We start from the raw sequence: 16,030 nt of genomic DNA on the forward strand, positions 1-16,030 counted from the left end.
TTGAAGAGAGTTGATACCAAATAGATTTGTTGTTCCTTTACTGTTTGGAATACGAACCAAAGGAATTGTTCCAAGTACGTGACTTATTTATAAGTTGGAGGCGTGGGAATACAGACGGAACTAGGTGAACTATAGGTTTAGTTGCTTGGTCTCAACTATACGAAGTTAGGTGTAATTTTGTGTAGCGGATTAATCCTGAGAGTATTCCATTCTGGAAAAGGTCCCGGGGTTTTTGTGCATTTGCGGTTTCCTCGTTAACAAAATCTTATTGTGTCATTTAGTTTATATTTCCGCATTATAATTGTTCTGTTATAATTAAAGTAAATTACACAAACGTTAATTCCTATTTACTTGATAAGTGAATCCTATTATGTTTGGTTAAGTCCGAACCTTTTTATCAAGTAACATACTTAGTTGTTGTATTGTCTCGATCTCGTATACATAGACGATCACACGAAGTGTGAACCGATTAGTTGTATTGTCTCGACTCTGTCCATAGACAATCACTTTCGGAGAAAGCACTTATAGGTAGGAAAAGTTTTAGCTTGAGGTATATTTGGGTACCCTCGCCTTTGCAGTTATGCCTACTCCAACTCAGCCAACACCTGCAACTTTTGATGACAGTTTTGCTTCAACTCAGTCAACACAGTTCGATGGCTCTTTGGTGATAACTGATACAACCCAGCAAACTCAGGGTGACAATGTTGAGAGCTACATGTTGGTGCGATTAGGACCTAACCAAGGTGACATGACGGATGTTGAAGTAACTGCAATGCTAGATGCGGTTGTCAGCGACATTAACCAAGGTGAAGAAATTTCTGAACATGGACCTGCAGTGATGGAGAATGCAGAACCTAGCTCCAGTGCTAACCATTGTTCCTTCTGTAACTTATTCTGAATTTTTTTTCCTTTCTGTTTTGTTTTGTAATGCAAGTGTAACCTGAAGTTACACATTGTAAAGGCATGTGTAGCTTTCTCTTACACATGCTATGGAAGGCAAGTGTAACTTCAGGTTACACAATCATGAGCATGTGCAACTTTTTTTTTGATTATTCCCTATTTTTGTTGTTGCACAACACAAAAACATTCTGAACTTTGGTAGTGATCAAATGATGGAGAATGCAAAACCTAGCTCCAGTGGTAACCACTCTTTCTTGTGTAACTTATTCTGATTTTTTTCCTTTCTGTTTTGTTTATAATTCAAGTGTAACTTCAAGTTACACGTTGTAAAAGATATGTGTAGCTTGAGGTTACATACAATACAAAGTATATTAATGCAATTTTTTTTTATGATTATCCTTATTTTTGTTGTTGCACATCTGAAACTCAGCTGAACCTTAGTACTGATCCAATTACTTTTATCCTTGGCATAGATAAAACTCCAAAACCTACCGGAGAACTAGTCAAGGAAGTTGTGAATGAACAAAGCCAACCAAGAATCATACAACAGCGCATGCTGAGGAGCAGAAAAGCTGAGAAACAAGATCTCAAAAAGTATGAAAGACAGCCAAAGAGGAGTAAAGGTATTGTTACTAATGAAACAATGGATGCAGTCCCAAAAGTAGAAGAAACAATGGATGCAGATGCTGAGGAAGATGATGGGATAATGAGCAAGGATGCAAAAGGTTCCCGAATTATAGAAATGTTGGATGACGATCAAAAGCGGAAAGTACTTGAACACTTCAGTAGACATCGCAGAACATAAGTAGATATAACTGAAACTAAAAGGTTCCCACTTATTGATTCTGTTATGGTGTTTAAATGTATATTTTAATGTTAAATGTTGTATCTTACTACTTGATTCTGTTATGTGGTTTAATTGTTTCTTATTTTAATGCAGAGACATTGCTTGGGTGGAATTCAAAGACAATGGTAGCCAGATGTTTGATATAAGTGGAGAACTTATGCTTCAACTAACCAGCAAAGAATCATACTTGGAGTCAGAATTCATTGATTTTTACATTAGTAGGTTAAGAACAAAGACAAACTCAAACCCTAAGTATGAAAAAGCGATATTCCTCTCCCCGAAAGCATATGTAAGTAGTTCGAAATTTTTTAAAATATTCTTGTATGTAACTTCGAAAAGGTTAAGTAACTTAAAGTTACACATGCTTATGCAATATGTATTTTTAATGTTCATTCTTTTGCTTTCTGTTTATGCAGGAATCTTTTCTGAATGATAAGGATTAATTCAACAGGTCTGGATTAAAAACCTTGCTAATGACTATCGTGATTGAAAAACAGTCAAGTTGTTCGCACCCATGAGTAACAACAAGACCCATTTCTCACTACTGGAGTATGACTTGACTAGCGGTGCAGGTTGGTCCCACATGAACTCGTTAAGCATAGAGAAGCACAAGAAAGAACACTTTGATCAATCTAAGTCCTATGCAGCTACAATAACTGTAGCACTGAACTATCAAATTCCTCTTGGATTGAATCTGAAGGCCAAATCTCTCCTTTCGCCTAAAAAACGTTCATATCCTGATTGTCTGTTATTTGTATGCTATTACATGAAGTGTGGGATGAAGAAAACATCATTTGAACCACAATCAACTCGCGTAAACACACACATGCAGAGGGTAACGGTTCGAAAGGTGAATGACATGAGAGCAAGCATGATTTACAAGATTATTTCAGATGCAGACAGTAGGGATGATTAAACATTATTGTAAAAATAGTTCGTCGTATTTAAAAACTTCTATACTTTTATGTAACGCATTTCCTTTGGGTTAAGAAACTTTTATACTTTTGTTATACTCGCAAAACATGTTGGAAGATAAAAACGTTTGGTGCATACAAACCGAAATGAAAAAACTAAAAACCAAATAATCCAAGACAAATAAAAAACCACACATAAAATCAGTACTTGAAGAAATGAACTTTGATAGCTTCAAGCTAGGGGATGTGTACTTCGTAGGATTCTTAAAACCTGCCTCCTATTGTGACCTGGTTCCTTTGAATTACTGCAATGAAATTTCCTCTTGACTTTCTTTTCACCTTTACTTAAAATCCTTTTCCCTTGGGGTCTACCTGGTTGTTTCTTTACAATAGGCGGGTTGATGGTCTTGTCTTCGTCAATATCAACATGCCTATTGTAGTTGGGAATTGGATGGATGGCATGCAAATAAGTCGTCCTAAAATAGTCGCTCGTAAAATACGGTGAAATGAAATCAATAGCTTCACGTTTAATCTTTCGTATGGCTGCAAGAGCACGAGCACAAGGGAAACCATATACGCGCCACCTTCAAAAAAGCAAAAACAAGGACACAAACACTCAAAAAATCAATTAGTTACACATGCAAAGCATAAAACACTCAAAAATCAACTAGTTACACATTGCATATACAAGATGTGTATCTTTCAGTTACACATGCAAAATAAGATATGTAACTACTAGTTACATATGCATATATCTAGTGTAACTAGTAGTTACACATCCTATAAACTATCAAAAAAAGACCATACAAAAAAAAAAAGCATAAGAAACAAAACCTTTGACAGGTGCAAGTCTGGTGTGCGAGGTCGATTATGTGTGTCCTTTCGCTAAAAACTTCAAACACGGTGGGACTAGCCCACCAATACTTTCCAAGCCAAACCTTCATCTTGAAGAGCCGCAAGCTTTTCCTCATACTTTGCAGTTAATGGAGTCATCATATTAGCGCCATCATCACGACGGTTTGCCATCATTACCATTACTTTCCTGCTAATCTGAAAAAGAAAAACACTTATGAATGTACAAAGTGACAAAACAAGAAAAAAAAGACAAAAAACAAAAGAAGCACTCTAATAACTTGATCAAGAAGAGCAGATGCAGGAATCTTCTTGTGAACCAGAATCCAGCTATTGAACGAATCTCCAAGAGTACTAGTTGTGCGTCCATACCGAAAACCTTTGAAAAAGGCATTCACATATGATTCAGGTAGGATGGTCTCAATGTAATCAGCCACCCAATCGCAATTCAAATCTTTAATTTTATGTATGGCCTTAGCATGGTTTTCAGGTGAGAGTGCATATGTCGCTTCTTGGAAATGGTCCAACATAAGCGTGTACCTAGGATCTGAGCTAGTGATGGGAAAATTATTCTTCAAATGATAGTAGCAGAAGTTGTGGAACAAATCTGGATAGACAACTGGAACACCGCGCAAGAGTCCTTCATGGCGATCCGAAAGGAAGGTGATTGGCCTCCCATCACTAACAACTTGAGTCAAATTCCTTAAAAACCACTCCAAGTTGTCGTTATTCTCAGAACCGACTAGTGCCATGGCAAGTGGGAAAAAACCTACAAGTGTGCAGAAATGACAAAATAATAAGTTGCAAAAAAACAAAAAACAATGTGTAAATACAAGTTACACATCCTAACCAACTATGTAGTATCTGTCAGTTATAGTTGTTAAGAACAGTAGCATACCTTTATCACCATTGATCCCAGTAGCTGCCGTCAAGCAACCTCTGAATCTACCAGTAAGGAAAGTAGCATCCAAGTATACCATTGGCCGACAAAACCGGTACCCTTTGATGCATGCATCAAACAAGATGAAAATCCGTTGGAACTGTTTCTTTGCAGGATCATATTCAAAATCAATCATACTACAGGGGTTGGTTTCCCTTATAGCATTAATATACCATACCAAGTGCGAGTATGACTTCACATCGTCGCCATAAATGGTCTCATAAACCTTTTCCTTACCATTATAGGCCTGATAATACTCCATGGTGAAAATGCAGGGGTACAACAACCACACCCAACAATTTGTTTGGAAATCTGAGAGGACTTACTCAAATATACTTTAAAGACAACTAGACAGTCAGACTCAATCTTTAGAAAAGTATATCAAAGAGTTTATATCTCTATCTCTCAATTCAATCTGCAATTAGAAAATAGAAATTTGCGAGCCCGATTGAATATAAGAGTAGTAACTTGAACGGTACCAAAGACCAATTTTCAAGGATCAATCAATTTCAATCAACAACCAAAGGTTGGATTTCCCGATTAATTGATTCAACACACGACCTTTGATATTTCAATTATATAACAAAATATAATGCGTAAAAGAAATAACACAGACACCAGAATTTTGTTAACGAGAAAAACCGCAAATGCAGAAAACCCCCGGGACCTAGTCCAGTTTGGACACCACACTGTATTAAGCCACTACAGACACTAGCCTACTACCAATGAACTTCAGACTGGACTGTAGTTGAACCCTAATCAATCTCACACTGATTCAAGGTACAGTTGCCTTCCTTACGTCTCTAATCCCAGCAGGATACTACGCACTTGATTCCCTTAGATGATCTCACCCACAACCAAGAGTTGCTAAGACCCAAAGCCGAAGACTTGATAAACAAATCTGTCTCACACAGAAAATTCTATTGGAATAGATATATCTATCTCCCACAGAAATACCTATGAGTTTTGTTCCGTCTTTTGATAAATCAAGGTGAACATGAACCAATTGATAAATCGGTCTTATATTCCCGAAGAACAACCTAGTATTATCAATCACCTCACAATAATCTAAATCGTATGCAGCGAAACTAGATATTGTGGAATCACAAACGATGAGACGAAGGTGTTTGTGATTACTTTTTATCTTGCCTATCGGAGATTAAATCTCGAGCAAATCTTAGAGAAGATAGTGTTGATAGATGAAAAATAATACCCCTTAACGGGTTTAGGGTGCCCCCGAAAGGGATGACAAACCTAACATGAGACATGGGGACCAAGCCCAAGCCCAATGAGAAAATACCCATGAGATGGAAAGGACAGGGAAGGAATTAATGAATAAGGAGGAGGTTATATTAAGGAAGGAGTAGCATTAGAAGTAATTAAGGAGGTTTAGGACATGTGGCATGATGTCATAAAAGGAAGGGGCTTTTGGAAAGTCTATATAAGGAAACACAAGGTACAATGGAAAGGCAACTCTCTCTCTTACTATTCCTAGAAAGCTGAGGTCACTTGGTGTAGCTAGGATGGGTAGAACCAAAACTAAAATCACCCCTCAACAGATAGTACTCAGACGATAGAATCGGGCAAGATCAGAACACGTAACTACAGAGAAAATAGTTGGGTATGGCTTCACAATCCCAATGAAGTCTTTAAGTCGTCAACCTACAGGTCGCGTGAGAAACCTAAGATTAAAGGAGAATCGACTCTAGCTATGCAACTAGTAACACACAAAAGTGTGGGGATTATGTTTCCCAGTTGCTAGAGTTCTCCTTTATATAGTTTTCAAATCAGGGTTTGCAATCGCACAAGTACGTGATAGGCTTTCGGGATTGCCTATATGTAATAACCGCAATCACATGGTGTCTAACTAGTAGACAGGGGCAGGTACGGGTCGAACCCACAGGGAGCGGTGGAAATACCAATAATCAATATTCTCAATCAATTAACCAGAATGATGTTTTTGGATTTTTGAAAGAATAATAAAATAAAAATAAACTAAAGTAACAAAACGAATCAAATGGAAAAGTTGGTAACCAGGGTCTTATTGGTATCCACCACTATTTCTATTCAATTACTGAAATGAAACATAATTCATGAATTATTTATTGTTCGTTCTATTGACATCACCTATTATATGTATTAGAGTCGCGGATATCACTGGGACGCCCTAAGCATGGCATATCAAAAGACTAAACAGAAGCATGCACCATCAAATTGCGTTAGCGAAAAAGTTATACGAAACTAAATACAGGTTCACAAATAATACCAGGCTATTCTAAGCATATCCCATCAAAGGAATTTAACCCAAGCATGAAATATCAGACAATAAGACAAATATATTTAGAGTCGCAGATATCACTGGGACGGCCTAAGCATGACACATCAAAGGACTAAACAGAAGCATGCACCATCAAATTGCGTTAGCGAAAAAGTTATACGAAACTAAATACAGGTTCACAAATAATACCTGGCTATTCTAAACCTATCCCATCAAAGAAATTTAACCCAAGCATGAAATATCAGACAATAAGACAAATATATTTGTGTTCCTAACAATTATGCGCAAATGTTACAAGAAACCGGTGAAGGAACAACCCATATTCATCATTAAATCAATATATAAAATCATGAAATTAATTTATTCAAATCAAAATAGCCTCAAAACCATATATATTTCAAATCAAAGTGGTCTAATGCTCATGGCTACGGGCTTCTCAAAACCCATACAAAATAAATGACAAAGAAATAAGAAAGATAAACCAATCACAATCATGACGTCACCACGATGGAATCAGCTGCTGTCCCCTTCCTTCTCATCACTTCACAGCCGCGCCTCCAGACAAAGCTCCTTTCTGGCCGTCGGCCTCATGCCTCTCTCTTTTGATTTCGATTCCCATATATCTGTCCTCCAGAAAACCCTACTTGGACCACACAACACCCGCATAGCTAAAAGGCCCGTTCCAGTACTAGAACCAATTTCTATCGTAGAAATTTACGTTTAATCCCATATTAGTTGGGCTTTGGACACTCTAGTCCTGTCCTCTCGGGACTAGTACTAGGAAGTCCAAGTTTACACAATTTAAAACGAGTTAATCCTTTGACGAACGATTTAGTCCAAAATGAACTTTTTAAATGACAAAATTACCCATCGAGTTAAATGTGAAATTTCTTTTTCATATTTGGTTTCAATTTCCTGATTTCATTTCTCGAAACTCGAGAGAGCTCTCTCTATCTACCCCGATTAAAGATGATAGTATAAGATTTTGACAAAATCTCAGCTCGAATTCGATTCATGATAAGGTTTAGATCTCCTCTACCTTTCCCCTTTCTCTTAACTTCGAAAAATCTCTGGAAGAAGATCTCAAAACAAGCAGATCTGGTAAAATTCATCATATTTTACACTAGTAGTTTGTTTTTAACATTTCCTCGGAAATATTTCCACAATTTCGTTTACGGTGCTTTAGGTTTTTTTTTTTTCTTTTTATTTGTTTTCAGATGCAATTCTTTTCTTATATCTATAGGTTCTTTTTCATTAAACAGAGTTTTGATTGAGGAGAAACCGAGAAGGAACTATAAATTATGGTTTCATGGCTATTCTTTTTGAGTAGTCTACTAGTATTTGCAATCACTGGTAATTCCATCCATCTGATTCCTTTAATTTTTGTAAATTTCCAGCTGATTTTTAAGAATAAGCAACATTTATCCATCTGATTCCTTTCACTCAAAACCCTAAATTTCAACATTTATCGACTATATTTTTGATAATTCCTGCGATTAAATTCAATTTCTGTTCATTAAAAAATTGAGAGTGTCTTTGGTCAAAAGAAGAAGAAGAGATGACTGTTTTGTTGGATAATTTGATTCGTTCATTATTGATGTGGTTGAAGCTAATCAAAGACAAAAAACCTAATGTTAACTCTAATTTTGATCATGTATTGTTAGTACCTGGTATTGCTGGTTCTATACTTAATTATGTTGATGATAACGGTGCTCAACAACGCATTTGGGTACGATTTCTATGTGTTGATCGAGAATTTAAGAATAAGCATTGGTCAATATTTAATCCTTCTACTGGTAATTGTTACTTGTCTTGTTTCCTTTTGATTTCCGAATTTCAATTTAACATGCAAATTTGATAATGGCATATTGGAATTTATATGATGAGCAGGTGAAACAATGTCGTTGGATGGCAATTCGAAAATTGTTGTACCTGAAGATCGATATGGGATTTATGCGGTTGATTGCTTGGATCCTGACTTGGTAATCACTTATCCTCATTTTCCTTTTATCCATGTTAGTCGTTGAGTACAGACTTCGTAATCATGTATGTGCTCCTTTAAACTTTTTTTGAAACATGTCTTATTGTTCTTTTTAAGTTATGCTTTTATAACTATCTCAGTTGCTTGGGATGAGTATATCTTGAAATTCAGTTGGAAATAAGAAAACATGATATGCCATTTAATAATCTCTTTAAATGGGAGACCTAAAGCAAATGTGAAAATTTGCTGGAGTATCTTCTGGATTTACATTCCTTCTACAGGAGTCAAGTTAGTGAATTATCTTATTAATTAACAGGTAAAGAGCTAAGCGTACCAAGTAACAAAGCTAAAATATAAGAATAGAAGACTGGAGCCTTGATTCCCACTGGCTAGACTAGAGCCTAGATTATCCTAAGTGTTGTGAAAATTGTATACTGGAATAAATCATGTTAATTGATACTAAGTTGATTTGAAAATGGTTCTTACTGGCCCCAAGTGCTATTTTTTTTTTTGCTGCTCTCTAAAAATGTCACTTAAGATGGATTGTCCAGCCCCAAGAATATTACTGCGCATTTTGTGATTAATGATATGCTATATAAATGTATGATTATTAATTGGTTCCTTACTGTATTATGTTTTACCAAAAATTTAAAATTATAGGATGAGTGATTTCCTGTTTTGCTGCTACAAAGTACTCCAGTAGAGGTTCTACTGTGCAAATTATCATTTGCTATTTTTACATGTCTTTCTTTTTGATGGAAGTTCACCTCATGTATGTCTTTCTTGCAGATTGTTACATGCAATTTCGTTTGTTATTTCCATACAATGATCATGGAAATGCTCAAGTGGGGTTTTGAAGAAGGAAAGACACTGTTTGGGTTTGGCTATGATTTTTGTCAAATTAATAGGTATGCTTTACTCACTGTTGAGGTGAGTACATTGTCTTATTATATGATTACAAGTTCATAGTTTGCTGAAGGACCTTGTGCATAAGGTTGTCAGTAATATTGTGGTAAGTCCACATTGATTTTTTATGTGTACATGATTATACACCGGTTTCTTGTTAATGTGTACACAATTGTACACATGTTAGTTGTTAGTGTGTACATAGTGGTCCACATGCTTCTCACTATACAAGAATTTATTTTAGATTTATTTTTTATTTTCTGTTTGCATCTCTAATGTGATATGTAATGTTAACTCAGGGGAAGACGCTGTTGATGACGATGGTGAAGTTCCTGAGATATCTAAATGTATTATATGTCTTGCAATTTTGACTGTTTGGATCTCAGTCCTCTCTGAGTACCAGGTTGATTCCAAAGAGGTTTGTAGCATTGGTGCCATTTTCTCCCTAAATATTCATTACGTGATAACATGCCATGTTTCAATCTATATTTTCCTTTAATCAAACGATAATTACATTCTTTATAGACAGGCATACCATGAATTTTAAACTTACAAACCAGTCCCTCTATAATATCCGGGAAGTCAATTCTAAAAAAGAAAAATGGTTTATTAGGAACTGAGATGGTGAATTTCGCTGTTCTTCTCATCCTATAGATTTTTGGACTGGTTTTTCTGATCGCATGTTGCATGGAAAATACTGATTGCTTTCAGCAGCATTATCCTCCTTCCGATTGTCGGAGCTGCAGAGCATGATTTTCGTTGCTTAACTTTTGTACACATCAATGTTTATTTCTTCGACTTGATTTTTCTTAATTTACTATGTGGATTTTGAATTTACAACATATGGACTTCATAGATTTTACTTAGTAGACTAGTGTACAAGATGGTACTCTGCAACATAACCAGTGCACAAGAAGGTACACTACAACATCACAAATTTGTTGCATCATCGCACTTGTGATTCTATTTTTTTCAGACCATTTTTACCTTTTTGTATTCAACAATTCAAAGATCTGATTTTTGTTTTGCATGATTACAAAGGTTGAATTTCGTTCCGGTTGGCTTGATTTGTGTTAACTATGAGGTTTGTTTTGATGATTGTCGCAGTTTGTGGAGGATAACATGTCCCAGTACAACGATGTGGACTACATGGGGGATGATTATAAAATGGATGATGTAGAAGACGACATGGATGAAGAATATCACGGTAGAGGTTTGGGTGATCCCGAGTCTAATGAGGATGCAGATGACTTCCCACACGGATTGAGAGTAAAGGCAAGGACTTAGGGGTGAAGTTCCCTTGATTGAGGATTCTTCCTAGGGTTCCGTATCATTTATCTTAATTTGAGTGGACTGAATATGTGCTTTCGAATTCATCCTTCCCTTGGAATGACCCCTGACTTGAACCTTTGAGGCCTACTGACTCCCGTAATACCAATTGGTTTGTCTTTTGAACTCACTCTCTAGTTTTGTTGAATTTACTGCATTGAGTTTAATTACTTGATATATGATTTTGCTATGGGTTAATAAAGATTTTATTTGTATTCTATGTGTACTAATAAAATAACGGATATGAGATATTACGAGATGATTTTATTTGCATTCTCCGATAATTCTTAATGTGTACTTAATTGTACACATGCCGATTTAGAAATTTTTTGAATTAGATAACTCTTCTTATGACCAACATGTTGATCTTAATGTTATATCAAAGTTTTTAGTCTATAATTATGAATTAGAAAATTTAGTATTGTTATTAAGCTCAACTACTATTGAAGAGTCACTTCCTGTTGGTTATGTACACATGTGACAGAAATTCATTTGTGCATAATAGTCCACTCTAGGACTCTTAATCAAATTTTAGTGAACAATATTTTTTCATTTCTTAGATATCGAATCAGTGATGTTATGATTCACTGACTGTTATGATAGAAACTACATGTGTACATATTAGTACACTTACAATATAAATGTACATTCTTGTACACATGTGATAGAATTACATGTGTACATAACAGCGCTCCTGTAATACAAGTTTACATTATTGTGCACTTTTTAATACAGGTGTACATTGTTGTGCACATGTGACAAAAATCACAGGATGGTGGACATATATCACATAAGCTTATGCATGCATTAGTTTCTAGTTAGTATTAGGATTTTATGGAGGTAAATATATGTCTGTACTTTAGAAGTTTGTTAAATATGAGATATTTTAAACAAGATATAGATTCATTTGTGAGGTGTTTCAGAAAAGACTAATTATTGAAGTTTTGTTGTTCTCTTCTGCTTGTTACATGCAATAGATGTTATTGATGATACAGATCTTCCTCCAAGATATGTGAATAACATAGGTCTTTCTGCAAGAGTTGGAAGGATTAATCTGGACTGGGTCGATCCTGATCAGTCAGCTGAATGAGGCTTTCGTCGTGCAATGGCCCTTGCTGGTAGTGAATTTTTAGAGGTTAGATTTTTTTTTTGTTACCTATGTAATATTTGTAACTTTAGTTTCCACTTCTGCTGAAAATATGCTGTCAGCAAGCAAAGGGTTGTACGGCAGAGAAGGAGAGTTTACTTGATAAACTTGCCCGAACACAAGTGTACATATTGGTGCACCTCTGATACAAGTGTACATATTTGTGCACCTGTAATAAGATGAGTGCATGTGGATTTCACTGCCATTTCATCCTAGAAACAAGCCTTTTGTAGGAACTGAGATGGTGGATTTCACTGTCATTCATATTCTAGAAAAGCCTATTTTATTTTTCTTTGACCAAACCCAAAATAAACATACCTATCATTTTAAGTAAACTATAAATGGCAAATATGCCTATCTTTGTGAAATAGATGAGTGGCTAGTTCTATAAGAGCTTGCAACTAGTATTATGAAGGTGTCTTTGTATTGTGAAGTATGATTACTTAATTTGTTATGAAGGGGGAAGAAATAACATAGACTTTTCCCATGATTAGACCGAGTAATTCATGTAAAGGTGGCAGGAGAGTTAGAGCTGCAGTTGTTTCTGGGGATGAAAATGCTAAATTATCAGGTGCATTTGCGACATTGGCAGTAGATATGCTTCTTACAACTGATGATTCTTGTATGCACATGGATGAGCCTGATTGGGATACACCAAGGGTGAAGTCGCTTCCGTAGATGATGCAATTGAAGATATTCGTCAAGGCAAGGTTGTTCTTTCTTAGCTCTGATCACTTACTCTGCTTACCCAAAAGTACTAGTGAAACCGTGAAAGTGGGGATACCCAAATCTCTTTTTCTTTTCTTTTTTGAGCAGACAGTTGCATCATAGCTCGGAACTGGGTTTGATCTGGCATGATGAGTTGTCCATGATTTAATTCAAACTGGTGCACCTTGTCTTGTCTTTGCATTTTCTGGATTTTTATAGCTGTGTACATGTTTGTACACCGGTGTAAATTAAGATATAAAAAAAAATTTGAGAATTATATAGTCATATGGGTACTCATTTTGTAGCTCTCCAAAAAAGCTTTCGGAATATATAAAGTTTGCGAATTTTGGACAACGGTTCAAAAGATAAATTGATAAATTGTTTTTATATTATTTAAAATTGCTGACATCATCATGAATCACTTTGGACTAAATTGTAAATATTTTGACTAAATTGTAAATCAGGAGGATTATATATGTATTTTTCATATATTAAATAACTTTTAGACTAAATTGTAACTAGTTAACTCGGGATGTACTAATCTGTATTTTTTGACGCGCTTTTGGACTAAACTATATTTTTCCCATTTCTATCTCCAGATTATTACCAAAGTCCGGCCAACTACGAACTCCATATCTTCTGCGTTCAGTGTAAACATCATCCACCAGTTAACGGCAACAGTAGACGTTCTCATCATTCAAAACGAACCCAAAATGACCACACTCCAGCTTTCTTCCCTGCCATCATCTGTAGCTCCATCTTTGAACCTCACTGATCCGTTGTTGCTGCTGTCGTAGAGAGCTCGAGAATCACCTGCTGCCTCGACCGATCACAGCCACACTCGTCTTCTTCCAAATAACCAGTCGCAGCAACAAACGCCAGCTGCATCGAACACAGCTAGCTACCAACCTCAGTTCTCCAAATTTCAGTTCATACAACTAATCCGAACCAATTCAGTTTTAGCCATCGGCAACCACCAAATTTCCTTCGCAACTATCTAACCAAATCAGTCCATGTCTGCAGGTACTCAACCAATCACCTCAAATGCTCCGTCTCACTCGAGTGCAGTCCCGTGAACGGAACTCCATCAGCATCGCGTCTGCAGCATCAACCATCACTGCCAACGCCATTCGATAATCACCAGCACCACTGTAGCCATTCTCCATCTTCGGCTACAGCTCCATTTCTCCACGGCAACAGTAGCTTTTTCCTTAATGCTGAATACGATCACCACTGGCCTCAATCAGTTCCAGCCAAAGCACCTTCAATTCAATGTAAACACCACTGCTCGCAAGAACTCAGCCACCGTAACTTCTTCACTTGGTGGCAACAACTCGAACAAAATCCATTCAAAATGATCCCACTTTCTGTCCATGCCAAGAACACTCGTACTTCTTATTCCTCTCCTTCGCAGAACAACATCAATTTCGAACCACAACGCCATGTCTTGTTGCTGCCAAACATTCTCCATACTCTTCCCAATTTCAGACGACAAAACAATCATTTCCTTCCTAAATCCCATCAGCACCAGTCTCCTGGCCATCATGCCATGTAAACAACTCCAGCGACTATTCAGGCCAATTACTTCATCTCTTGTCCGTCTACTCTTGCTGTGACAAGCTCAGCTAATAACCCACAGACTGGACCACTCTGACCTGTATGTTTCCACGGCACCTTCAGCTTTCATTTCCATGTTCACTTCAATACAGACCGAATACAACCCATTGTACCAGGACAAGGCACTTACAAATCCAAGTATCACCAGTTCGAGACATTACTACCACAGACCCCACCATGAACAATCTGAGTACAGCTGCTGCTTGGAGAAATGAAACTCTCTTTTGGTTTGAAAGAAGAGTATGCTCTCACATTCCACTTAAGAAAATGAGATAGTGGAAAGTACCACAAACAATATGCAGTGGAGAGTAAGACACGTCCACTCTTTATTTGTCCAGTACAAATGGGACCAGGTGCTTGCAAAAGAAATGCATTTTTTAGCCCATTCAAAAATATGTCCGTGATCTAGCTTCAGTCATGCTGATATATAAAAATACCATATCAGCCGCTTTTGATCATTTTTGTCGCAAACCCTATTGAAGCTCCTTTTAGCCATTTTATTCTACGGATGAACGAATCCGCTTGTGCTTTCCACTAAAATACAGTATGATTAGCCAAAATATAGAGTCCTACCTAATATAAACATAGGTATAAAATTTAGCACCTACGTGCTTATCAGTACGCGTACGTGTACGTAAATTATGGTTTGCGGACATGGATTACATATGTGCAATAGTACAGAACATATATCCAATAATGGTTAAGTGTTCTAAACTCTTATTCAATCATTGAAACTTTCTTATAGAATGACAATAGCCGTTTTCACACACTATTAGCATCAAAGCAATTTTCAAGTTATTGAAATAATCATAACGAAACATACGAAGTCTACACCAAATGATTGTATCACACAAACCATGTAAGATGTTACTCCGCAATTTTCACATGATCATCTTTTGACTTGTGTCAAGAATATAAGATGAACTTGGTCGGAGCGAAAGCTTGCCAACACATATTCTGAGAAATATGTAAGCGAGTTAATCTCAACTCGAAATCTCAAATGTGTATAATAGAAAACTATATCGTAACACGACTTATGTCTCAATATAGGAGATAGAGTAGAAAAATACTTTCAAGTGATAGATGAGTTTCTGTCTCCACATACCTTTTGTTGATGAAGTTCCACAAGCTCTCCTTAGTAGTTGTTCGTCTTCAACTGATGAACGCCGTGAAGTCCAAGGCTCAACTACACAATCTATGTCCTAGTTTGAAACATCTATAAGTAGACTAGAAATCAAGACTTATAGTTTTGATCACTAACATTGACAAACATGCTTGAGATAGCAACGCATGCGAGTTCGACCGAGCAGTGCTCTAACAATCTCCCCCTTTGTCAATTTTAGTGACAAAACTATCAATACATATGGATTACAAAATAAATAAAACTTTGTAGCTTCTCATCCAAATGCTTGATCTCCTTGGCATCTTCAACACGACTCAAAATCTTCGTCACTTCCAAGTACTCCATGATTCTAAACGTGTTCAACTTAGCATCATAGTTGTTGAAGATCCTAGCTATAACAATGAGAAAACAATTGCTCTCAATCATTATTATACAGTGTCATAGTATCATTACACAACATCAAAGTTCAATTGTATCACAACTTTGAC

The 16,030-nt window shown here is 36.5% G+C and overlaps 2 protein-coding genes across 6 annotated transcripts; one reads left to right on the top strand and one right to left on the bottom strand.

Annotated features, from left to right (window-relative positions):
- Positions 1 to 2,893: 2,893 nt before the first annotated feature.
- On the bottom strand, positions 2,894 to 4,715 carry LOC113359835. Its single transcript, XM_026603408.1, has 6 exons — positions 4,534 to 4,715; positions 4,412 to 4,452; positions 4,200 to 4,282; positions 3,795 to 4,085; positions 3,635 to 3,711; positions 2,894 to 3,245 (listed from the first exon to the last, which is right to left on the bottom strand). Exons 1-6 carry the CDS (start codon positions 4,713 to 4,715, stop codon positions 2,894 to 2,896), a joined length of 1,026 nt encoding a protein of 341 aa, XP_026459193.1.
- A 2,927-nt stretch (positions 4,716 to 7,642) lies between these two features.
- On the top strand, positions 7,643 to 13,074 carry LOC113357033 (lecithin-cholesterol acyltransferase-like 4). 5 transcript variants are annotated; one of them, XR_003363371.1, is made up of 8 exons: positions 7,643 to 7,832; positions 7,994 to 8,084; positions 8,396 to 8,527; positions 8,622 to 8,713; positions 9,502 to 9,620; positions 9,918 to 10,036; positions 10,726 to 12,082; positions 12,554 to 13,074. XR_003363371.1 is itself a non-coding variant. In XM_026600285.1 (7 exons), exons 2-6 carry the CDS (start codon positions 8,033 to 8,035, stop codon positions 9,931 to 9,933), a joined length of 411 nt encoding a protein of 136 aa, XP_026456070.1. In that variant the 5' UTR covers positions 7,643 to 7,832; positions 7,994 to 8,032; the 3' UTR covers positions 9,934 to 10,036; positions 10,726 to 13,074. The 5 variants fall into 5 exon arrangements, 1 of the variants encoding a protein (XP_026456070.1); XR_003363370.1 differs by having other exon boundaries at positions 12,589 to 13,074; XR_003363372.1 differs by having other exon boundaries at positions 10,726 to 11,059; positions 11,925 to 13,074.
- Positions 13,075 to 16,030: the final 2,956 nt, after the last annotated feature.

The sequence above is a fragment of the Papaver somniferum genome, chromosome 3, assembly GCF_003573695.1.
Source record: "Papaver somniferum cultivar HN1 chromosome 3, ASM357369v1, whole genome shotgun sequence".
Taxonomy (NCBI): domain Eukaryota; kingdom Viridiplantae; phylum Streptophyta; class Magnoliopsida; order Ranunculales; family Papaveraceae; genus Papaver; species Papaver somniferum.